We start from the raw sequence: 24,635 nt of genomic DNA on the forward strand, positions 1-24,635 counted from the left end.
TTGACAGGTGACATGAAAGCTCATTCAACTGCTGCGCTTTTTTTTCCCCTCTAAAGTTTCCACAATTTACCTTCTGAAGTGAATGTTTACTGTGATATCTTATATGGATAAAGAGTTTAAAGCCATGCCAGTGGTGTGTGTTCGTGCTAGCGTGCCTACATTTGCAAATTGCCACGAAACAAAAAGCGCACTTTTGTCATTAGGTTTGCGAGTATTTCATCATAAACTGAAGTACTGGACACATTGACGTTTGACCTTACCTGATGGTGCTAGATGGAAAGCTGCAGGATCACCAAATCCATCCTCACAGGGAAATGAATGTCTGTACCAAAATTCATGGTAATCCATCCAATGGTTGTTGAGATATTTCACCTAAAAAAAAAAAAATATATATATATATATATATATATATATATTTATATAAATTATTTATACATATATATATATATATAAATATATATTTTTTTTTAAATATATATTTTGCTTCTTTATGGTCAAAAGCTGTAATCCAAATTCAGCATATCATAAAAAGTCTCAAATAACAATGGCAAATTTAGTCTGGTTTCATAGTTTTGCAGGCCTGGTTCTAAAACACCAATGCCACACGAATCATTATCAAGTGATTAATCTGCAACAAAAAGCCTTGGAGCCAAAATGGAACCTCAAGCCCAAAATCTGTGACCCCCTTGTCACGCTCCGAGAGATTTTTGATTTACTATAGCCCAGCTCCCAGGTGAGGGTCTAATTCACTAGTCAGCCCCGTGCTGCCTGCCTGCCTGGCCTGTAAAGAGATGGATGGCTGCGAGTGTGAAACCTAGCAGTGGGTTACATGGCCTTGAGCTTTACCGTCTAATTAGGCTCTAATGTAACTACAATGGTCTCGAGGAGATGCTGTCTTGCCCACCAAAGCTCTTTAAAAGCCTCCCCGGGGCAGGGGCAGCCTGGAGTGAGGTGCTGTGGTAGGCCACAGCCACATCCAAGTCAAGCTCAGGTTTCGTTCCCCAGCTGGGATGTACCAGCAACAGGCGGCCAACTCCCTGCAGGACAGGACTGGTGGCTGTGAACAAACCGTAGGTGTTCACCTCTAAAATGCAACCAAAATTGCTAAATTGCTGTCTTTTTAGCTAGTTCTTTAATTTTTAGACCACTTACCCTCTGGAAAGAGCTGCAGAGCATCACAACCAAAAACAATTTTTTTTAACAAGTTATTAAATTTCACAAGTGTAGACTTGATGGATTTTTCTAAAATGAAAAACCTTCAACTGGGTTTTTTTTAGGGAAACTGTTTAACAGAGGTGGTAAACCACACACATCTGATGCATCTTCTCTGGTGCTCAGCCTTTTACTAGATGAGAGTGCCATTTAGGGTTGCCACTAAAAGATATTTTCATTATCAATTAATCTGCAGGTTATTTGGCCAATTACTTGATTTGTCTACAAAATGCCAGAAAACAGTGGAAAATTGCCTGTTATTTCCCACGGCCCAAGGTGATTACCTCAGATGTTTTGGTTTGTCTGACAAACAGTCCAGAGCCCAAAGATATTTAGTTGACCATCATATGACAATGAAAAGCATCAAGTTCTCACATTTGAGAAGCTAGACACAGCAGTTTTGCTTTAAAAATGACTAAAATGATCATTCTATTATCAAAATAGTTGCCTATTGATATTCTGTCGACGGTCTAATCGTTTCTCAACTGCAGCTAGAGTGTAAAAACGACAATAGAGTGAAGTAACCGCTAAATTACAAAACCCCTCATAAAATGGCCAGTTGTCACATTTACACGTTGGCTGCTGTATGGATTCGACAAACCATTTGTAAAATTTAAAACTAGTGGGCTTTAGAGGTCCTGGTAGGTGGATTTGGTCCCCTTTGGAGATTTAAAGATAAGCAAGCCAGCCGCTGGCTGTTTCTTCACTTCTAGACATGAGGGTGATATTAATCTTCTCATCTAAGTCTGCAGGGAAACAAATAAGCGTATTTCCCAAAATATCAAGCTATTCCTTTAATAAGTGGATTTTGGTGTAGATTAGATTAGATTAGAAAGCCTTAGCGTGGACCAATTCATTTTTGGAGTTTTTGAAAGAATGGAATTAAAGGTGCTGCACGTTTATATCTAAAATGACTGAATTTCATCTTTATTTCTTGAAATCTCTAATTTACTCTATTAAAGGAAGAAACCGCATTATTGCATGATGTCACTGTCTTAATCTCTGGTCTACAATATGTGGCAGTGAAACAGAAGACAAACCAGAATACAGAATGGTATCAATATTTTCCCGACACATCATGTGATTTCCCCATTTCTCCACAGCTCATGAAGGAGGGTATCATCAGCGTGATATAATATTAGACACCGGTCTTGAGAGATAAGGTGTCTGGTTGAAGGTCATCCGTGCCCTCTCTAGTGAACATAAGAGGCTTTTGTGGTTGGGTTAAATGCAACTGACAGTCTGTTGGAGCGCAATCACCCATTTTAATTGTCATGTAATGGTTTCATGTAGAGCCAAACTGTCTGCAACACTTCAGCAGTTGGAAACCAGAGCCGAGCCACACAACCACAGATGTGGTTAACTGGGCCTTTTGCCGAAGAAACGGAAAAAGAAAAGAAAAAAAAAAAACCTGGAGAGCTCTGCGGAGACAGGCTTGTAGGAAGATGCTGATAGATACTGCAACAGATGTATCTGCTGCAATTTGTTAAATTACAGACCTTCATAAATCCTATTAGTTACTGAGGAAAATACTTTTGTAACTCTGCAAACTGTGTCAAGGTCGCAAAAATACTATTTACTTGAATGCACCTGACAAACTGGCCACTGAATTACTTTTTGTTACAAAACAGCTATCCTATACGGACAAGAGACCCTTAACAGTTTTAATGCACACTCAAAGAACTCAATTTTCCAATTTAGCGGAAGCCAAAGATGACAGGAAACAAGGTAATTCGCTGTAGCCCCGACAACAAACCCCTGGCCATTCTACGTCTGTTTCACGAGCAGTAATTATGTCCCAAAGTGAACGCCATTTCATATTAAGCTGCAGTCAGAATCCAACGTCAAAAACAGACTCATTATCGACAATCACAGGAATTAGTTACATCATTTAACCAAACCGAACTAATCATTTCCAGGATACCGCAGAAGCAGATAGAGCCATTAGAAAAAAATTGGAGCTCTTAAACAGAATAATTGACATCTCTATCTTCTATACTGCTTTGGCTGAAGGGCTTAAGAAATTGCATTAGTTGCAATTGAAAATCTGAGCTGAGGCAAAAAGACACCACTTAGACTTTTGCAGGGCACTGCTTTGTGTTCACTGTTCCCATTCATATAATCCTGAATGCTGCATTAAAAAGGTCTGAGTTGGATCTGACTCTGTCACCAGTGTAGCAACTTGCAAAACGGCATCAGATAAATTAAGTAATAACGATGAAAACATGTGAGCCTAGTGAAACATCTTTCTTATCTTCTGTATTAATAAAATTTGTAGAATATTTCATGATAAAACATTTATTTCTCTGTATATATGTATTCATCAATAAATGAGTCAAAATTAAACCCACGGGGAAGTGAAACTAGAAAGGTGGACAGCACCCAGGTTAGCAGTGTGCCAACCAGGGTTCTCAACTGATGATGAACCATTAAAAATAAGAGAAATATAGAAATGAGCCTCACGATCATTTTATTTTAGTGTGAATTTCCAAACACCCCCCGGTCTGTCAGATGCAGCCAGGTCATCCAGTTTAGGGTTTTTTTTCTCCCAGTTTTTCCCAATAATAAAGCAGGATCTGGTTAAGGCCGCAGACCTCTGATGTCTATCAGCAAAGGTCACTGTCTGGGGCCAAGTGGAGCCTTCGGCAAGTTGAGTGGTTCATCACTTTCCCTCAACACATCAAGAGAACAACCTCTTCTGCCCTGACACATTCCTGGCATTTCTCGGGTTTTCTTTCGCAGGTAGTAAATGGGACAAATACTATGAGTGTGAACTGACTTTGTGCTATTGGTCTTTATTTTTTTATTATAATTATTATACTCAAAAGCTCACATCAGTTCTAAAAGACTGATCCAAGGACAGCTTCAGTGTCATATTGAAATTAAAAGTCCATCTTAAGAGTCGACAAAAATGATCAAAAAATTTATGTTTGGTGACTCCAAAATGACCATGCAACAAAATTTCAAAAAAGGTGTATATGAATCAGTTTTAGTCAAGACAACATTTGTTTTTTTTTTTATAACATACATGAAACAATTAAATATTTAACAAGAGCCAGAAAAGGAAAGAAGATTCTAACAAACATCACTTACAAGAAAGAAAAACTGTTGTATTGGAATGGAAATAAATGACAGGAGACAATATTGTAATGGTACACTGGATGCCAGCAGATAACCCAAATGTGATAAAGGCGTCATACGCAGAGGGAACCATTCCGAGGTGGACTTAGGTTGACCTGTAAACCAAAAACAGAAGAGAACAAACTCAATCAACTCAAGAGCAATCACTCGACCCAATGCATGGAGGAAAGTTATATCTACTTACTGAATACTGTATTTCCTTCTGAGGTTCAACACATTGTGCAAAATCACCCATCCTTGTGACTATCAATAAAGTCTAATTGACTAATGTGGAGTAAATTACTATAAACTAACCTTTTGAAGATGAAGTAAAGTAGATTATAGACTATACTGCTTTCTGGGTTAAACTAAACTGCTTATTCTGTGAATGAAGGCCAAAGTTTTGACAGTATGCAGAGAACAACCTGTATGAGAAACTGAACTGAAGCAAAAGTATTGAAGATTTTCTGAACTCCCTGAACTGCCTAGCATATATGTTTGATATAAGGAAACACAGATCTGCTAAAATAGATGTTTATTACACTTGGATCAACGGTGGGAAGAGGTCATTTGCTCCAAAGATGCTGTTGTGTGACAAAAGTGGGAGCATTTTTGACTGGCATGACAACAGAAATTAATCCTTGCTCTTTTCACTAAAACATACTTGGAAACTTGTCACATGATCCGCCAAAATTCCTTCTGAGGGAAAACCATTTGACAAACAACAACCAAGCAAACAAACCAGATTTTCTGGTGTAGATGCTTCTATATCCAGGCCAAGATTTCCACTTCCATGTTAATGTTCAAGTCTAAAATTTGTTACCATATACAACAAACCAACATGCATACACGTTGAAGGTATTATTATAGTTCCTGGTCAGTCACTGATTTACAAATGCCACTAGTCATTCAAATGGAAGACAGTGTGCCCTCATCGCATAAATATTACTTCAGACATCTGCTAACTGAGTTTATGGTTTATTAAAAAAAAAAACTGTGTCAATTCGTTTAAGCCATTTTTAAGCAAAGATACCAAAGATTCCCTTGTTCAAGTTTCTCAAATGTAACAACTTGCTGCATTTCTCTGTCCTAAGTGATAGTAAACCTAATATCCTTCGGTTGTGGACTGTTGGTTGGACAAAGCAAGCTAACTGTAGATGTGACCTTGGGCTCTAGGAACTTATAATGGGTATTTTTTTTACTATTTCTGACATTATATAGACTAAACAATTAAATCAAATAAATAACCAACAGATTATTCAATGATGAAATAAATCGCAGGTTGCAGCCCTAAATGATAATGTGTCCTTTTAATGTCATGTTGTGGGTTAACACTGACCCTAAACTCCACATTTACTACAAGGCTCTAGAGGTAAAGTCATGCTGTACCTGCAGTGTCAAGTAAAGTACGAGCAGAACTGAAACTGAACACAGGTGTGTTCTGCTTAACACTGTGTTTGTACTATTTTTTTCACCCTCACTAATATACACGAAGAGCAAAAGTAGTATAAACATATTTCAAGTCAATACAACGCCAACACCACAGCAGGCTCAACTATTATCACCCGACTGCAACAAGATTAAAAAAAAAAAGAAAAAAAAAGGGGGGTTTCCAGTTTCACAAACGAAGTATTAAATATATGGCTATTGTAATGGATTGCATTACATTGTACAGCCGGTTTCTATTTGGACACCGAGTGTACTTAAGGCAGCACAAATATACAGACTGGTGGGGGGATTTTCAAATTCTCAGTGTATCTTTCAACTGTCGGATATTGAAAAGTGGACGGACGGAGATACAGATCAGCATAGGCTGCAGCTGGACGTGCTCCTTGTAAATGCAGCTACTCACAGCTTCAGCGAGTAGAGAACTGGCATTCTATGCAGTACTGGGGACCACAGGGGTGAAGAAGACTCACTTGGGCTTGGTCTCGGCATCTGTGACTTGGCGGATGAAGATGGCGTCCTCTGGGTGGCTGATGTCTCCCTTCTCGTACATGTAGGAGGCAGCGATGGCGAGCATGGTGCCATCGTTATTGAAGGCAAGCGAGGCAATGCTGGTCGGGTACCGGTGGAACTGACACAGGCGCTTCTTGTTGAATGGGTCCCAAATGTTCACAAAGCCGTCTGAGCCACCTGGAAGTAGGAGAGGCTCAAAGTTAATCTTAAGAAATTTGGGCCATGTTACTGACGAGATATAGATCCATAATAAGTGTGTTCCACGTGCAACCTTGGCAGCTCAATGCTAAAAGTCACAGGTCAATTTTTCAGGTTTGTAAAAACACACTACCCCATACCAGAAACAAATGATATACTTGCTTTTGTCAAGCACTAATTAGCCAGTCGTACCTGTGGCAAAGGTGTTATGAACACTGTGAAATGAAATTGCATTGACAGGGTAAACATGCTCAATTCCATCCTCCTTCAGCCTGTGGCACTTGAAGGCGTACTTCTTCTTCTGAACCTCCTGGCTTGGGTCCAGGTACTCCACAGCTACACGTCCCTCGATTGAACTCAAGACGTAGCCCTGGAGCCAAGACAGAGAATATGAAGTTACCATCCAACAAATTCCCATTAACACAGGAATTTGTATCCGTAACATGATTCTCTATTGGGAGTAAATTACCTGTCAAGTTTTAACTGTTGTCTGTAGATTTCATTGGAACTGTGTAAACTTTAATTGACAAAATGTCGATTGTAATTCAAAGTGCACCTGTTTGTTGGGGAAGGCTCTAATGCAGCGAGTCTGATACTTGAGACTGGACTCTCTTCTTTGCTGTACGTAGCCCATGTTCCTCAAATCCCACACCAGGACTCGTCTTCCAGCTGTGCCAACGATTAGTCTATCTCCGGCCACAGACAGGGTATACACCTTTCACATAGATAAAAGGTATGAGACAAGAGGGAGACATAACACTAGCAAGGCCTAAAGTCTCACTTGATACCCATGCAAACACGGGTGACAGAATTAGAGTGAAATGACACCTCCTTCACCATGTTTCTGTATTTTCATAAGTCATAGTGTAGTATATAGCTTTCCTCAATAAAGTCACGTAATTATAAAGTACCTGCATTTATCATATTATCAATATCTAATTAAATGTAAGTTCTCATTTTCTTACCAATGGGACAGATTAATGAAAATTCTTTAATAAAAGCAGAAAATAAATAAAAGCATTTCTATGCCCAACTAAGCTCCTACCAATGTATTTTTCTGAATGGCCATTCAATATCTTATGTCCTTTCCAGACATCTTATTTCTTTGGAAAATACATCAAGATCAATGATGTAGAAAACTCTAAAAACGTCACGTTATTGTGACTTTAATAGCATATCATTTAGATTTAGAAATGAACCCTGGAAAAAAAAACCCCCAAAAACTAACAAAAAACACAGATAAACTACTGAGTTGTGGGTAATTTAAATCTCTATGCAAAAAAAGTCCAATCCTCTAATCTTGCACATTCACAATACTTGTGAATGTATACTATACTATACCATACCTAACGTGATTTAAGTGATTCGGACCTGACAAAATCCTCTTAATAATTTCATTATAACTTTCTTACAAAACACATGGTTAAACACTAATGTGTCTCTTTTGCTCTACCTTTTCAGGCTGAGTAAAGGTGCCAGCGTTGCAGGGTGTCCTTGGGTCCCACAGCCGTACTGATCTGTCCCAGCTACCCGTTACCATGACATTAACCTCTGGACAGTACTCCACACAACGAATGGGGGCATCATGTGTTCCAACTATTGTATCTGTTTAGGGACAATATTAGACAATAGAATATAAATAAAAAAATTCAGCACATCCAAGTCATAGTTATGAAGCTTTATGATACTGCCTGAAAGCTTTTATTAGTACTTATCAGGTTTTTTTCGACATACCTTGGTCTGTGTTCAAATCGTGAGTTTTTAATTGTGCATCTAAACCTCCACTCCAAGAATGTGCTGGGTCCTGCAAGTAAAAGGTGAACATTACCTGTGTGTACCAGACTTCTAGGCTTTGACATGACACTAAGGAACCTAAGCACATACAGAAATATGTGACCTACATAAAAAGCACAATCAAGAACTGGAGCTGTGTGCTGGTACTTCATCCGCATGGTGTTGCCCCCGACATCATAGAGGCGGACGGTGCAGTCCCACGAGGAAACCAGCAGGAACTGAGCTGTGCTGGGGCTGAATTTGACAGCAGAGATGCTGTCCTCTGGTCCCTGGTTCAGCTTGTACTCGTTTGAGCCTGTCATCTGCCAAAGAACCAAATAACCACAAACTCTGAAATCCAGACTAACAGACAGTAGGTCGTATATATACACATTAAAATATTAATTCAACTGAACAACACTACAAACTGAGGCTTTGCACTGATGATTACCCCTTATGATTATCTATCTAATCACTTATTTATGTTTCATTCTTTCACTTCTTTCTTTCCATTATCTATTTATATTATAAGTTTGACAATTGTAGTATTTGTTTCATGGACTTCAACTTCATTATATTGTACATGTATTTGTATTTTTGTATTCACCCCATGTACACTACTGGTACAATGTCATCCAAACCAGACGATTTGTAAGCATAGCTGTCACTCTAATATAAACTGGTTGTGGTTTAGCTTATTGACCCTTAAATATAACTCAATCACTTAGACATTTACAGTGTTTAAATTAAAAAGAAAAACAATTTGTGATCTGAAAACATATTTTTTCACGTTTTGAATATTAGCAGACATCTGGTGGTGGCTCTGATAAGAAGAAATATGCTCCATGACTTTTGATGACAGCATTAAATCAAGAATAAAAAAATATAAGTCCTCATTCATTTGCAGTATATTTGGGCTTGCTGGAAAATGAAATTCAATGCTGCTGGTAAATGAGTTATAAAGCATGCGTTTTTTACCCCTGTAATTTTCTGAAAAACGTTCTAAATTTTCATTTTCGATAAACTGATTGGGAGTAAGCTACTAGCTTACTGTGGATCAATGGCTTTCCTGCTTGTTGTTAAGCAAGACAGTTGAAAGTGGCTGTGAATTTAGCTAACAAGCCCCACCGAGAACATAGCTTGCAACATTTAAGCCACATAATACGGTTTCTGTTGCAAGAGCCTATGGAACAATAACTTTACATTTCTTTTTCTAGCATTTGCTCTTTATTTCACAAAAACAACACGGATTGTCGGTTACATCCAGCAATTACCCCTATCCCACATCTACTGCTAACGATGTTTGCTAACGGTGAAGACAACGCAGACCACGCAACGTGGTGTTATCCGTTTCACTTCACTTACCGCTTCAGTTTGGTGCCGTTCAGACGAATACGATTCTTTTGTTTAAGGAGCCTAATTATTATGCCTTGGTTTTTTCGAAAAAAATATTTTAAAAATGTATAACGTGGAAATTACTGGATAGCAAAAGTTGCTACGCGAAGCTAACTCCCCTCTAAGCAAGTGCTACCGAATGTTCCAGACGACGCTGATTGGTTGAAACGATTGTTCAAATTCCCGCCTGCTATATGATTGGTTGAGTTAACCTCAACGTCTATTTCCGTTGTCTCAGCCCAGGTCACATGACAAAGGACTGTGTGTGTTTCTCTCTCTCTCTCTCTCTCTCTCTCTCTCTCTCTCTCTCATCCTGTCTGTGATTGACACATGGAATGTTTTTTTCTGAGTAAACTTTCATCAAAACTTTCATCAAAAAATATACAATACAAATTTCGTAAAAAACACCATAATGCACAATAGTCGAAAACATAAAGTAGCTTTTTAGAGCAACCGTGAGCATATTGCATATAGACTAGGCCTATCCATGCTGGCTCAATTAGACTGTTGTATGATATACTAACTTTAGAGCCTATAACCTTCCATCACATTCTTTTTTATGTGATTTGAGGAGAACTTTGCCCGAATAGGTCTAATCTAGTAGAATAATAGTTTCCTGTAGACCAGCAGGTCATGTAGTAGGCTATTAAAGTCCTCTTCTTCGACGCCAAAAAAAAAAAAAACTCTAAAAGAAAAAAAATCAAATGGTTAAATTTATGAAAAATTAACAACGACTGGTTATTTGCTTCCCCCGAATTTGCGTTTTAATTCCCACATGGCCAACTTAATCTATAGCCTATTGATTTTAGTCATCACAGCCTTTTTTGTTTTCGGCATAATTGTTTCTTATTAAAGATAGCACAAATTATGTAGCAAAACAATAACCCTATAGCAAGAAGTCAGCGCTAGCTTGTAAAAGTCGAAATAGTCCATAGGTCTAACATCTTAACAAAAATGGCTCTCAAGTGCTCTTTGAAATGAAGCTCAAAAATTCTCTGTTCAAACGATTCAGCTGTGATGTTTTATTTTGGAGAGAACCGTGATCTGTGAAAAACCTCGCTGTGCCTTAAAACCTCGTCTTTGATATTAATAAAAAAAATAGGGATCACTCTATTCTCGCAAATGTTTGGAAACGAGGACTTTGACGACATGATTCATGAATGACCCCCCCATGTGCATCACTATTATATTAAAGATACATACATTTCTTTTTGGAACGAAATCTTTACTGAGTGTAAGACCATATAATGTACAGAATTTCAATAACAATATCAGAGGAAAACCATACACAAAAACAGAGGCTATTTTTGGCTCTTTCATGGCTTCAAAATTACCGACAAAACATGGCATCATTAAAACAATTGCCTATCACCTGCAGTTTTTCGGGGATATTTTTCTAAGGATCACATGATTGTCCTCACTATTAAAAAGAGAGAAGGATAGTTTTTTTTTTTTTTTTCTGTAAAAGTGAACTATAGTTGACACAGGCTGGTAGCCTAATGTGAAGCCAACAGTATTGCACAATATTGGAAAATATCAAAATATTAAATTCCACATTTTTAGCTACAAACACTGACACAAATCTCTGTAAAATACATATGGACAGTCCTGTTCAAAACAAGTTCTTTTTTAAAATCGTATACATTAAAATATATCCACCCACTTTTGAGAATGTAACGATTTAACCAATAATAATAATAATAATAATAATATTCAATTGTCCCTCTGCAACACCTCATGTGTCTTGCTCAAGGACGCTTCAGCAGGATAAAGGATGATTACAAATAACCTAATAATAAAAATTATTATAATAATAATAATAACAACAACAATAATAATAATATGACCTAACATTGTGCCCGTTGAATCTACAAAATATACAAAATTGTAATTTTTTTCAATGAAGGTCACTCTCATTCAAAAACATATTTACAGCCCATAATGACACAGTCAGGGTTAAACAGGCCTCAGCAGTGGGACCGGGTGGGAATAGTACATGTGGTGGGGAAAAGCCAGGAGCGACTGGCTGCCCGGTGAGTTTGCAGCGGGGCCCCCGGTCGTTTCTGGGGCTCCGTTTTCATGGTAAAGTATGGGGACGCGCACAATCCTCTGCGCCGCCGCATGGCTCAGGTTGGCCGCCTCCAGCTCCGCGGCCAGCTGCCGCTTCCACTTATTCCTCCGGTTCTGAAACCAGATCTTGACCTGCGTCTCCGTCAGGTGCAGGGACGCGGCCAGGCCCGCCCTCTCCGAGCTGCTCAGGTAGCGCTTGATGTCGAAGGTGGACTCCAGCTGGAAGACCTGACTCCTGGAAAACACCGTGCGCGTCTTCTTCTTCCGACAGGGCTTCTTCTCGGAGTCCAGCTCGTCCGTCTGTCTCCTCCAGTCGTCCCCCTGCTCTGTTTCTTTCTTTGGCTCTTCCGCGTCGCTCTCATCCAGTGCGATATCGTCGTCGGCGCACTCCTCTTTGACATCTTGGTCACTTTTTTGGAGATCCGGGGAGCGCCTGTCCAGCTCCGGCGACACCACCCTGAGGTTGGCCTTCTCAGACCCTGCAGAAAAAAAATACTTTAGTGTGTTCAAACTTGATCCCCTGACCCACTGAGCGTCTCATCTGCATTTCAATTTGTTCTAGATATTCAGTTTACCAGTTTACGTTTTGTTAAGATGTCGATATTTAATTGAGATTTTATGGACACGATTCCTTATCATTAAGCAACTAATTATAAGAATTACTCAAAGCCCTTCAAGATGTGAAATATCCCAACAGGCCTTTTGCTGTAATATTAATCTAAATTCTGATTTTTTTTCCAGAGCAAAATACTGAGAAATACTTATGCGCAGAGTTAAAGTAGTTAATAATATTTACCCCCAGTCCTCAGATGAGCCCCAAGCGTGTATGGGTACCACCAGGTGGACGTTCTTTCCAAATACTGCCCCGATAGTCCGATCCTCTGTGCGGGCAACTCAAATCGAGGGAAAGATAAGTCACCGAGCCGAGAGAAGAAGCTGCCTTCAAATACTCCTTTGGACGAGCCGAGGAAGCCTTTCGGCTTGGTGGGTTTGTCGTCGATGTTCAGCAGGTTCTTGATGGAGAACGGCGAGTCTTTTGCGGGTTGGCGAGTCTCTTGCGCGTCGGAGTCTGCCATCACCGACGATTACTGTCCGACGTGGATCACCATCAAAGAAAAAAAAAAAACCCTATCAGGGGGAAGAAAGACACCTAAAAAAAAAAAAAAGAAAAGAAAAAAAAGATGTTCTTGGTTAACAGTTTCTGCTGTTAAAAATCATACGAGAAGGAGAGGGAATCAAAACAGAAAGTCGCACGAAAGTACGTCCACCTCCCGAGGACGACCAGAGTGAGAGCGCAGAGATCACTGCGTCAAACTCGCGCTGGATTCTAATGATGAAATAAGATATGCCACCCGAGTTAAAACGCGCTCGGTCTCTGCTATTGGGCAGATACAATAGCAAATGGGATGTGAGATGAAACCGTGGTGGTGGTGGTGGTGTGTGTGTGTGTGTGTGTTGGTGTGTGGGGGGGTGGGGTAGGGTTGGGGGGGGGGGGGGTGCTTTGACAAGAATAGACTCCAAAGAAAAAGAAAAAAGGCCGCGCGAGCGTTTTGGCTTCGGGCTCAACAGTACAGGCACACACTTATCATCCAATTAGGTTAAAGAGGAAAATGTCTCGGGGTTTTTGGGGCGTGCGCGAGTCGCAATCACCGGTCAGTAAATTGAATAAACGGTCCAGAGATTATCACACTTCGCGGCAGAGCAACACAGCTTGGCCTCGGCACAAATACCATGTTTCCCGAATTACGCAGAGATTTTTGCCGCCGAAAAAATATGAAACGATAATAAAAATGCGGAGACTTCACCTTAAAAGTCAATATTGTATTTATCTGTTATAGCACAAGGAAGGACAGTTTACGGATAGGACGTTTATTGATACACTCTATTTTTGTGTTGAAGCTGTTGTTGAACACTGTGACCTGCTGCGGATCAACCTGTCATTCACCGTTGTGTTCCAAGTATCCTCTGTTCCGCCTTTGTGCAACAGGAAAGCAATGTTGCACCGTGCGTCGTTTCACCTGGACCGGAGCTCATTGACTTCAGTCTAATTGTATTAGTCGGGAAGTGCTACAGGCAGACATCAAACTGAATGCTTATCATTGTGATAAAAGCTTTTCAAATCAGCGTTGTACAAAAGCCTACGGACCCACAAAGGCAGCAGGTGCCGTAACGTATGAAATGAGTCCGTTGTTTCTGTCACACATTGCAATAATACTGGTGGTTGGATGCAGCAGATCGTATTTGTGTGTGTAATGAGACATTCATATGGTCGAGCGTAATCAGATTAGATGGTAATTAGAAGAAAACAGACACGAAACGAGCAGCAGGGAGATGTCCTCTGCATTTGTTTCTGCCTTCAGACTGAAACCGAGGACCAAAGTCAAATCAAGGATTGATAGTGCATCATGCAGAGGTATGATGGACCCTGGGACGACTGGCCCCTGCAGTGTCATTTGCATCAATAATCAAATCGGTCACCGATAAAACACCCAATCAAACACAAAGAAATTATGTCTGTCACTGCAGGCCAGTGACGAAAAGGCGCCTCAGTATTTATGTGCACATCTTTAGGACGACTTGAGGTGAAAGGTGGCTCAGACATGTTGACCTATGCCAAAAAAAAGAGAAAAAACTGAACATGGGGTGCATTTAAGATTCATCATTGAAACCAAACTTGAAGTGGATGCAATGAACTAATCACACAAATTGAATTTGCTCAACCTACAAACATGCAGCCCGTCCCTTTAGCCTCACGGAGCGCTCTCCAGCTCTAAAGGGCAACACTGTGTTTTGTGAAAAGCTACTTGAATCCCTGCATAATTAGAGGTCTCATAGCTGTGTTAAAGATGGGGGCGGAGAAGGAGGCCAGTTGAGCTGAGTTTGCCAATTCAAAAGTGAAAAGCGGATAGCTGTGTTTTCATCAGATTATAGTCACTGAACGGGGGCCTGCTCAATGGACAGAACAAGTCAGAGTGGATCAGAGGGGAAAACAGAGTACACTCAATAAATGATGCAAACGCAGGCCTGTGTTTCCCCTTTCCAGCTTTGTCCTTTAAGTGATTCTGGAAATGTCTGCTCTTATTAATTAGATATGAAATAATGTGCCCACCCAGGCGTCACTTCCAACCCGTCATGTTCACTTCAAAGTGATAGGAAAGTACCAACATTATCCTCAGATTAACCAGAAGTATAGAGGTTTATATCTAATTACATCACAAATAACAGATAAGCTCTACTCATGTCAGATTTTTTGTTCTTGAGTACAAAAATCTAGTTTGATATGTGGAAAAGATCTTAATAAACTCAGTAGCTGCCCTTTGACCAGGCACAGACACTGAATAGTTGTCATAAATTAACAGAAGAAAATGGACAGAATTAAGGTAGACATTTCTTTTTTTTTGGTACCATATTCAGTAAGTGGGATAATTAATACAATCTGAGCCGACTGGAGAAGACTTCTGTCAAAAATAATGTTTCTTTAAATATTTGTCTGTTTTTATTTATAGACCAGTTCACTGGTGTCTCTCAGCATATTGTTAGACACAGGGTTTTCGGAGCACCAAAGACAGAGACAGAGAGCTTGTTTATTTCCCTGTAAAAGCAACGTTTAATCAGTGTAACAAAAAAAGACATAATCTGGTATGGTTAGAGTGTATACATATGCTGCTATCCGTTAACTCAATGGGAATCTGAACTTGTCCAAATTTGGCATCAATAGTGCCAATCTCTACCATTGCAGCGATCATGAATCAGGCTTTTTCCATCCCTGTTAATAGTGTTAAGTACTGTCAGTAATTAATGGCTTTCGTGTTGATAAACAGGTACCTTGCATCAGGGGCTCCGTATATCTGGACACAGCTTGTCTGTTTTATGTAAAACAATAGACCTCATTTTACACAGCGTGTAGGCCATGGAAATGTAATCAATCTCACCTGAAAAATGATCAGTGAGGCAATTATGCAAGGCAGGCTCTTTTCATCTGAAGCACCAGCATAATTAAATTGATATAAAATATCATTAGAGGTGACAGGCTGTTATGAGACATGGTAATTGACTGCTCTCTTGGCGAGAGGCTGCCTCAACTCAGAGTGCTGTTGTCACTCTGGAGAATGCTCCCCTCTAGTGACAGAGCTTGGTATTAATCTTCAAACAGGCTACGCCTCAATCGAACCAAAGAAAGATGATGATCAATTGTACTGGATTTATTGATTTTGTCAGGTTATTGACAGACCATTTGTCTTGTACAAGAAACTGTACAGTATTTACAGAGCATTTAATTGAGAGAACTGTTACAATCCACCTGTTTTAAAGTGTCCTGCAAAGAAAACACACTATTAAGTTATTGATCTCAGTCATAGGAGACTTTCTGATTGCACTGAAACATTCAAGGAAAATCCCAATTAATATTTTTTCAAAAATTCCCTCTCATACTGCAACACATGGATGTTATTCTGACATAATTCATGACAGAAAACAAATAAGGCCGAGGGGGAAGCGGTAAAGATCTACGTATGAAAAACTTATTCCGGGACTGAAAAGTGATAGAAAAAGCGATCGGGGAAACAGTAGTGGGAACATCAGTAGTGGGAACTACTTTACTAGTGTACGGGTTGAAACTGCAACAAAACTCTAGAAACATGAAAGCAGTTTCACAGTAATGCATTGCTGCTGGATTAATCCCAGCAAAGTCATTTTAGGACAGAAAATATGGAGTATAACACATCAGAGCGCCGTCTATCAGGCTCCCGTCAGATGGTTTCAGTGGTCATACTCCTTATCAATGAACTTGGCCATACTGGTTAGCTGGATATTTGTCGTCCCCTCATAAATTGTGCCTGCACAAGAAGACAAAACAAAGCATTAGAATAAATTCCCGCTGTACAAATCAAGGTCAGTTTTGTCAAATTCCACCGCACAGTACACAAATCTGCAGCTTTCACTAGCACGAGATAAGGGGGCTTATTATGCAGCACAGTCTGCCGGTGCTCCAGCTGTAGAACGGAGGAGCCAAAATGGAGGTGATGAAAGGAAAAGTGACATTTTGCCCTGGCAGTTTCCTTGGCTGTGTGTTGGTATAATGACACTGAGAGGGGAATTCCTACAGGGTCCAATTACAGTCACCACTGTCAGGCTTCTCTCCACCCCACTGTGGTCCAATCACAAACAGCTACACCTGACCTTTTTGCAGCCCTCATGGGTTGTGTCTTTTCCACATTGTAGCTTTAGTCACAGTTATCTAAACCCCCTCTAATATAAATAACAATCTCACAAGTAGTACGCAAGCACAAGTCAATATTTGTCAAGTGGTGCATATTCGTCCAGTCATGCTCACCGATTTTACAGTCTCTGTAGTATTTCTCTATTGGGTAGTCTTTGGTGAAGCCTACCCCTCCCATCCATTCGATGCACTTAGATGTGGTTAGGGTTGCAACCTGAGGGGGATGAAAACATAAAAGATTATACAATGACTTCAACTGAAGCCAGGAAGATGCTTCGCTAAGACTGAAAATGTCTCTTTTTGCAAGAGTTTCATGGCCAAAATTGCAACACCATGTAGAATATATAAGACAGAGATTGCAAAACATGTAACACAGACTTATGAAAAGGATGAACCATGAAGATAGTAATCAAGATTCAATGGCACAGATTAGAACAGAAGAATAATGTAAAATTGATAAAACTGATGCTACTACAAGGAAATAAACCTTAAAATTAAATAAAATGAACTAAATAAAATATCATAGAAACATACATAAACAGTCCCAAAAACTACAAAAACACCATCCTTATATTGAACTTTATTCAGGAAATGAGGAAGCTCACCTCTGCAGTGAAGTATTTAGCCATGCAGGCCTCCTTGATAAAAGGTCTCCCAGCTTCCTTCAGACGAGCAGCGTTGTAAGTCAGCAGCCGGGCAGCTTCAATCTGTGTTGCTACGTGGGCAATTTGGTGCTGCAAGCCCTGGAACACCAAGAGTACCGTAACAACATGAGTATACACCAGAATAATGTGAATCAATCACAAACATGTTATATGTAAAAGACTGGAGATCTTAACCTGGAAGTCAAAGATGCGTTTTCCGAACTGGACCCTCTGTCTGGTGTAAGGGATGGTGTGGTCAAAGCAACCCTGTGCCAGTCCGAGCATCTGAAATACACAGAGATGAAGTTAGCACACGCAATATCTCCATTTTGCACATTCAAATCTTGAATAGAGCACATTTAGCTTCATTAAAATAATTTAAATAAGAATGGCTCATGGTTTACCTGACTGGCAATCCCGATCCGGCCCTCATTCAACATTCCGATGGCATACTTGTACCCATGACCTATCTGTCCCAAAATTTTATTCTCTGGTACCTACAATGGAGAGCAGAAAGTTAGGTATTTGTTTCACATTAGTCCGGTACCGTACAATGTGTTTGGTGGTACCTTGACATTGTCAAAGTTTAGCGGGCAGGTGGAGGATGCACACAGGCCGAGCTTCTTCTCCTTTTTGCAAATCTCAAGCCCCTCGGTGCCCTGGTCCACGATGAAGCAGGTGATGCCTCTGTACCCCTGTCAATAACAAGAAAATCTGACACTACATTTGCAATTATGGAAGCACACATTCTGGCAGTGTAAAATGTGAAAAGCATCTGTGTCAACAGACTGTGAACATTATAACAGTAAAATCCTTACAACGGGGAAGGGATTCAATTTAAAGATTGTGGTGAGCTTGATTTTGCTTTATAATTTTGTATTCTGTTTTTTTGTATGACATATTTCCAGTATTCAACATGGAAACTCCAAGACAGATGCTGCAAAATATCAATAACAAGTTGTTTAAAGGTGAAACAATTAATCAATTAAATAAATTTGACCAACAGGAAACCATTTTGGTAATCAATTATTTGTTTTCAAGCATAAATGCCAAACACTCTCTGAGTCCATCTTATCAGATGTGAGGATTTTTCCCTTTTTGTTTTATAAATCACTGCGAACTGAATATCTTTGGGTTTTGGACTGTTGGTTGGACAAATCAAGACTTGTGAAGATGTCACCTTGGTCTCTAAGCAATTATATTGGGTGCTTTCCACTCATGACATTTTATAGTGAAAACAATTTATCAAAAAAATAAGCAGTTCAATCAATAATGAAAATCATGGTAAATTTTGCTGCAAGTCATGGTATTTACTCTCTACTGCACACCTTGTTGTGATTTAAGCTAATGAGATGGAGTATCTTTACATTAAGATCTTTCCTTGAGAAATATATATAAAATCAATGAGTATATTGTGCTGAAAACAGGTGACAAGGTGGAGAGTTACTCACTGCAGAGGGGTCCACATTGGCCATCACTAGGAAAACACCTGCATGTTCTGCATTACTGATCCACATCTTGGATCCGTTGATGATGTAATAGTCCTTGTGTTTTTCAGCACGTGTCTTCAGAGAAAAGGCGTCACTCCCTGACTCTGCTTCAGAGAGGCAGAAGCTTCCAATCTGTGGCGCGTGACACAGGCACATAAGGAAGTGTTGGAAAATATTCCAAGAAATGTAGTGCAGAATATGCATAGCCAATGATCTATTACAGTTGTTGTTGGTCACCTAACAACATCCTTCTGTCATAGCTGTCTTCGTCTTCAGATTACAACGAAGAATGCACCATTTGATTTATGCGACGATGAAAATGTGGCGTTTTATGCTGTGTACTTAGAGACAGAATGTCAAATTGCTCACCATGTCAGTTGACAGCCGGCTGAGGTACTGCTCTTTCTGGTCGGGTGTACCCAGTTTGGCAAACAGTGTGTTGATCAGCGTGTTCTGGATGTCACAGAGCACGGCCACAGAGGGGTCCACCTTCGCCAGCTCCTCAATGACCAGAATGGAGGAGAAAAACGAAGAGCCAGTGCCCCCATATTCTGGGTCGATCTCAATGCCCATGAGCTGTGAAAGTTTAATATCAGAGTCACTAGATAGAAAAAGGAAAAAGACTGGCAATGACTTAAATGTATTGAAACATCTGTTAATTCACAATTAAACGAGTTACATACACCCTGTTCAAAGAGAGATTTGATCACTTCCTCGTCCATGGCAGAATTTTCATCCATCTTTGACACAAATGGAGCAATGCGCTCTTGTGCATATTTTTTCACTGTCAGACAACAAGACAGATGTTTAGTGTCTTATGAATTTTAGTCTCCAGCCGTCAGCAGCAGTAAGACACGTTACCAGATTGGCAGCTCACCTGCTTCCTTCATCATGCCCTCCTCTTCTGAATATGTCTGGAGGGGAGGAAAGGAGACCACCCCAACTGCCTGGTCTGAAGAGACATCTGGGGCTGATCTGATGGACATGCTCCTCCATCTAGCCTGGGATGCCCCCCATGGTCGAGAGACCTGTCTGCAAGACTAAAATCAGGAAAGAGAAAAAGTTTGAACAGTCACATTGGTCATCATTCTACACTAATAGTATCAGTTAATAAATTAACTGCTTCTTTTTAGTGTGCAGCCATTATTTAGTTTGTGATAAAAACAAGTTCGTTTGTTTGCTAGTGTTAGCCGTCTGTTAGCACGTAACGTAGGGAAGCAAGAGCCAGCCAGGTCACGCAAAGGATATAGGACTGATACAAAATATGTTAAAATCAGTGCGGAAACCCTGCAAATGTAAATAAATATGAGTGTAATATTCAGTATCACCTTTGAGAAAATCCTGACCAACGGGGCAGCCATGTTTTGTTACGAAATGTTTGTATGCTGCCTTCAAGTGCCTCTTGTGCGAGGCAGACACTCGAATTTTGTTGTTGTGTAATAATAATAAACAATGATTATCGTCATTATGATTATTCTTAATGATATCACTAGCTTTGGAAAAAAATGAACAGGATGCACATGAAATATGTAACGCTGCTGCAAAAAGCCTTTTTAGAACTCGTTTGTATGGGCGTCATTAATGGTGATAGTCATTCCGAAGGTACCCGAAGGCAACAGTTGCGTTTTGGGTGCACACGGAACACAGGCGTATCACAGTTACAAACGGAAGCGGTCAGGGGTTTACCTAGTAACGATTGTAGCCGATCATCTGTCCCCAGTTGTCCATTTTCACATTTTTCTCTGTTTAGCGATAATGTTGTTCAGTCGTTGAAAGGTAAGATATGAACTGCGGTGAATATGGTGTCAAATAATAGGCGTTAGGTAATGTTAGCACTGTTAACATCTCTGAGCTGACGCGTTTTATGGGCAGCTAGTTACGTTAGCTACGGTTGCTAATTAGCTGTCAAATGCGAAAGAAGACTTATCACAGGACTGACTATCGACTCACGCCCTCTGGATCTCTTCAGGTTCAACACGGAATAAAGAAATGGAAGAGATAAAGACCGAGCCTGTGGATTTCGTGAAGGAATTTCAGGAATACCTGACACAGCAAACCCAGCATGTCAACATGATCTCAGGCTCTGTTTGTGGAGAAAAAGAGTCCGCGGAGCCGTTTCAAGCCGGTGGGGGGGCACGCACAACAGATAACAAAGCACTTTCTTCCTTTTATAAGTACACAGTGAGATGTTAAAGTCACGTTGTGTTTGTTTTTAGCTGCGCCCCGAAGCGAGCAGAACGGTCTGGACCCTCCGTCTGTGGAGGTGAGCCTGTCAATGGAGGATGGGTCGGACGTACAGATGGACGGCCTGGAGAGGACCTGCGATGGAAAGTACAAGTGCAGCTACTGCAGCTATGCCAACAAGGGCATGGCCCGCCTGATAGAGCACATCCGCATCCACACAGGTCAGTGTTTCCAACGCATTCATCCACCAAGGCCACACCATGCCCAGAAGCTTGTATTTGAAACACTGCAGCTAATCCAGACACACTGCTGGGCAGCTGTTGTATACCAGTGGCTCCGACGGTAGGGGGTCATTCAAGATGAAAATGGACTTTTTTTGTTTCCCCTGGACATGTTCCCAATCAGATGTTAACTGTAATGTATATATCAGCTACAGCTACATTTTAAGTTTTTTCTCACATAAGGTGTAGACTAGGGCTGCAGCAGTTGGTCAATTAGTCAATTAGCTGATTGACAGAAAGTTAATCAGCAATTATTTTAATAATCTACTAATTGTTTTAGTAATTTTTCAAGTAAAAATGACAAACCTTCCCAGGTCCCAGCCTCTCAAATGTGAGGATCTAATTCCTTTTATGTAATTTATAATAGTAAACATAATATGTTTGAGTTTTAGACTGTTGGTCAAATGAAACAAGCCATTTGAATACATCACCTTGGGCTGTGGGAAATTACAACAACTCCTCACTACTTTCTGACCCCTTTATAGACAAAACAATTAATTGATTACTCAAGAAAGTAATAGTCAGATTAATCAATAATGAAAATAATCATTGCAGCAGGATGAAATATTGGAAGGACATTTTACTGCTGTCTCTTGTCTGTATCATGTGGTCCCACTTTGTATAATCCCTTGTACAGCACACAAACTACATTGTACTTATTGCCTCATTGCTGTTTACTCCTTCACAGTAAATTATTTAACATCGACTAACTGCAATTATTTCTTCTCCCGGTTGTCACCCAGGAGAAAAGCCTCACCGCTGCCAGCTGTGCCCGTTTGCTTCAGCGTACGAGCGCCACTTGGAAGCCCACATGCGCTCACACACAGGAGAGAAGCCGTACAAGTGCGACCTCTGCGCCTTCCGCTGTAGTGACCGCAGCAACCTGTCACACCACCGTCGGCGCCGCCACAAACTTCTTCCCACGAGGGTCGTTCGCTCTCCTTTTACCAACAAGAGAATGTTGAGCGCCTTGCAGAAGAGGACGGGCTCGCTGGGCTTCAGCAGGCGACTGCTCATCAATTTCAACCCTGCCTCCATGGTGATGCCAAAATCAGATTATCTGAATGACTTGTCTCACAAGATCCACCACCATTTGAACAGCAGCGAGTGTAAGAACCTTCCCAAGGTGGATGAGAGTGACAGTCGCAACGGGGGTGCCAATACTTTGACGTTTAATAACCCGCTGAACCAGCTGTCCACACTTGCTGGCCAATTGAGCGACCTTCACACTGAGTCTGAGACTCCTGCATCCCCAGACAGGGAGTCCTTAAAAGACGAGAAGCCCATCCTCATACATCAGGTCTCTAGTGAGCAGGTTGCAGTGTGTTCAAATGGAGTGCAGACGTCACAACCTAAAAAAGAATCTCCCACCTCAGGCCACGGGAGTTGCAGTCCTGTTCCTGGCCTCGGTTTCGAGAACAACGTGAACGCTCTTACTGTCAGTGGTAGCAACAGCCAGCCGAGCACACCCACTCCTGCCTCGACCACACCAGACCAACAGCTCTTACATAAATGCCCGCATTGTGATATTCACTTTTCTGACAATATCCTCTACACTATTCACATGGGCTGTCATGGCTACGCACATCCTTTCCAGTGCAACATCTGTGGACACATGTGCATTGACAAATACGACTTTGCGTGCCATTTTGCCCGTGGCCAACATAAAAAGTGATCCTTGCAACGTAGAAGCAGACGGAGTCATAGATCCTTGTGCTTTCACTATATTGCGCATACAGTGTTGTATACAGACATGGTTACACTGATTTATATTTTTGTTATGTACAGTTTACTATCTATTTTACATTCACTAACTGCACTATATTTTTGCCTTACTGCATTTCTACATTTTTCCCAACTTTTAGCTTTTCATATTAGTTTTAAATGGACAAAACCACAGAAACATCTTGCAGTACAATGTAGTTTGCAGCAGTCAGTTTTACGCCAGTCCTTCTGACCACTGCCCTTCTGTGCTAATGCAGCTGCTAGTGTTTGAAATATTATTGTGATTTTGTGGATTTGCCCCAAAATCCCAGAACAAAACCAAAATCTCCTCTCTTTGCAGGGAGTCACAGGGGTTTCACTCAACTCTTTCAGTAAATCACAATCACATAGGTAGCTATATATGACACATTTTAAATGAAAGACCAAGTAACAGTAATAAAAAAAAAAAAAGAACATTTAAGAGCGTCACCGGCGCGGTATTCACTGCAGGGCTATTAAACTCATTTTGTCCACCATCGGTGTATCGCTTGTTAGGCTAATTGTGCACCAAAGTTTCTATCTCAGTGAAAATTAGCTGGACACATTTGGCTGTGAGAGACTAAAGTGGGGTGTCCAGAGACTGACAGCCTAATTGGCTCATTTTCGGTTCAAAATTGAAGTTTGTGCCCAGCCAGACTCCTTATAATTTTGCTTGCTTTTCTTTTATTTATTTATTTATACTGAATCTCATTCCATAGACTGTAAAAGGTGTCCAACAAATCACTCAGTAATATTTTAATTGATTTAATATTGTTTTTCTTATTTATACTCTTCAAACCTTTTTTTTTATAAATATTTATATTCTGTCTTGAGTAGTTTTGTGGTACTGTATATATCAGTTTTTAGTACAAAGTCAAATTGAAGCCACTTCTTATTAGTATAGCAGCTGATGTTGAGGCACTGTAAAGTTCCAGGGTAACCCTGTGGCTCTAACATGTAAGGTGAAGTAATATTACTTTTTATTTTAAGTGGTAGCTTTTGATTTTATGGAAATCTTGGTCTAAAGTAACGACCTATTCAATTGGTTAACTTCTTTGTATGGGATTATCCTGTTACGGACAGATCATGGGAATTTTGAGATTAATGGGCCCCTATTCCTTTTAATTTTAAGTATATCATGTGTATCCTGAAAAACAAGAATAAAATGTTATCTGATCAACATTTCATACCATATTTGCAGAAACCACGTATACGGCCACGGTGGCTTATTTTGAGTTTGACATGGATTTTGAGGAAAGTATGGGCTTAAAAAAAATATTTCTTTCAGGTTTTTATTTCTAAATAAAATAATGAAAGGATACGTACATTTTCAAGTGTTTCATTTAGT

At 40.3% G+C, this 24,635-nt stretch overlaps 4 protein-coding genes across 6 annotated transcripts; 1 reads left to right on the top strand and 3 right to left on the bottom strand.

Moving 5' to 3' along the window:
* Positions 1 to 3,991: 3,991 nt before the first annotated feature.
* bub3 (BUB3 mitotic checkpoint protein) lies at positions 3,992 to 9,855 on the bottom strand. Of its 2 annotated transcripts, XM_040134383.1 has the most exons (8): positions 9,628 to 9,854; positions 8,391 to 8,585; positions 8,224 to 8,293; positions 7,943 to 8,094; positions 7,046 to 7,204; positions 6,682 to 6,859; positions 6,252 to 6,468; positions 3,992 to 4,448 (listed from the first exon to the last, which is right to left on the bottom strand). In XM_040134383.1, the coding sequence occupies exons 2-8, from the start codon at positions 8,583 to 8,585 to the stop codon at positions 4,439 to 4,441; spliced, it is 981 nt and encodes a 326-aa protein (XP_039990317.1). In that variant the 5' UTR covers positions 9,628 to 9,854; the 3' UTR covers positions 3,992 to 4,438. The 2 variants fall into 2 exon arrangements, with proteins under 2 accessions (XP_039990317.1, XP_039990318.1); XM_040134384.1 differs by lacking the exon at positions 3,992 to 4,448 and having other exon boundaries at positions 6,248 to 6,468; positions 9,628 to 9,855.
* A 1,758-nt stretch (positions 9,856 to 11,613) lies between these two features.
* Positions 11,614 to 12,806, bottom strand: LOC120794323 (homeobox protein HMX3-B). Its single transcript, XM_040135292.1, has 2 exons — positions 12,524 to 12,806; positions 11,614 to 12,206 (listed from the first exon to the last, which is right to left on the bottom strand). Exons 1-2 carry the CDS (start codon positions 12,801 to 12,803, stop codon positions 11,614 to 11,616), a joined length of 873 nt encoding a protein of 290 aa, XP_039991226.1. The 5' UTR covers positions 12,804 to 12,806.
* Positions 12,807 to 15,908: 3,102 nt separating this feature from the next.
* On the bottom strand, positions 15,909 to 21,060 carry acadsb (acyl-CoA dehydrogenase short/branched chain). Of its 2 annotated transcripts, none has more exons than XM_040135290.1 (11): positions 20,766 to 21,060; positions 19,957 to 20,119; positions 19,763 to 19,863; positions 19,449 to 19,655; positions 19,041 to 19,211; positions 18,159 to 18,284; positions 17,994 to 18,086; positions 17,785 to 17,874; positions 17,551 to 17,688; positions 17,060 to 17,159; positions 15,909 to 16,562 (listed from the first exon to the last, which is right to left on the bottom strand). In XM_040135290.1, the coding sequence occupies exons 2-11, from the start codon at positions 20,063 to 20,065 to the stop codon at positions 16,486 to 16,488; spliced, it is 1,212 nt and encodes a 403-aa protein (XP_039991224.1). In that variant the 5' UTR covers positions 20,066 to 20,119; positions 20,766 to 21,060; the 3' UTR covers positions 15,909 to 16,485. The 2 variants fall into 2 exon arrangements, with proteins under 2 accessions (XP_039991224.1, XP_039991223.1); XM_040135289.1 differs by lacking the exon at positions 20,766 to 21,060 and adding an exon at positions 20,408 to 20,506.
* LOC120794322 (zinc finger protein Pegasus-like) lies at positions 20,690 to 24,570 on the top strand. Its single transcript, XM_040135291.1, has 4 exons — positions 20,690 to 20,855; positions 21,049 to 21,204; positions 21,296 to 21,484; positions 22,288 to 24,570. Exons 2-4 carry the CDS (start codon positions 21,069 to 21,071, stop codon positions 23,217 to 23,219), a joined length of 1,257 nt encoding a protein of 418 aa, XP_039991225.1. The 5' UTR covers positions 20,690 to 20,855; positions 21,049 to 21,068; the 3' UTR covers positions 23,220 to 24,570.
* The last annotated feature ends 65 nt before the right edge of the window (positions 24,571 to 24,635 follow it).

This window comes from Xiphias gladius, chromosome 9 (genome assembly GCF_016859285.1).
Source record: "Xiphias gladius isolate SHS-SW01 ecotype Sanya breed wild chromosome 9, ASM1685928v1, whole genome shotgun sequence".
NCBI lineage: Eukaryota > Metazoa > Chordata > Actinopteri > Istiophoriformes > Xiphiidae > Xiphias > Xiphias gladius.

Bases quoted from the DNA above. Each gene is read 5' to 3' on its own strand.
- acadsb (XM_040135289.1), bottom strand. From the start codon at position 20,440: ATGGCTGCCCCGTTGGTCAGGATTTTCTCAAAG. The intron at 17,689-17,784 runs GTTAAGATCTCC...TTGGTGTTCCAG, and splicing joins AACGCATCTTTGACTTCCAG to GGCTTGCAGCACCAAATTGC. The intron at 17,160-17,550 runs GTGAGCTTCCTC...CATCCCCCTCAG, and splicing joins CTAAATACTTCACTGCAGAG to GTTGCAACCCTAACCACATC.
- LOC120794323 (XM_040135292.1), bottom strand. From the start codon at position 12,803: ATGGCAGACTCCGACGCGCAAGAGACTCGCCAACCCGCAAAAGACTCG. The intron at 12,207-12,523 runs GTAAATATTATT...TTTTTTCTGCAG, and splicing joins GGCTCATCTGAGGACTGGGG to GGTCTGAGAAGGCCAACCTC.
- LOC120794322 (XM_040135291.1), top strand. From the start codon at position 21,069: ATGGAAGAGATAAAGACCGAGCCTGTGGATTTCGTGAAGGAATTTCAG. The intron at 21,205-21,295 runs GTGGGGGGGCAC...GTTTGTTTTTAG, and splicing joins CGCGGAGCCGTTTCAAGCCG to CTGCGCCCCGAAGCGAGCAG. The intron at 21,485-22,287 runs GTCAGTGTTTCC...GTTGTCACCCAG, and splicing joins GCACATCCGCATCCACACAG to GAGAAAAGCCTCACCGCTGC.
- bub3 (XM_040134383.1), bottom strand. From the start codon at position 8,585: ATGACAGGCTCAAACGAGTACAAGCTGAACCAGGGACCAGAGGACAGC. The intron at 8,095-8,223 runs GTATGTCGAAAA...GTCCCTAAACAG, and splicing joins CGATTTGAACACAGACCAAG to ATACAATAGTTGGAACACAT. The intron at 6,860-7,045 runs GTGCACTTTGAA...TCTTGGCTCCAG, and splicing joins GAGCCTTCCCCAACAAACAG to GGCTACGTCTTGAGTTCAAT.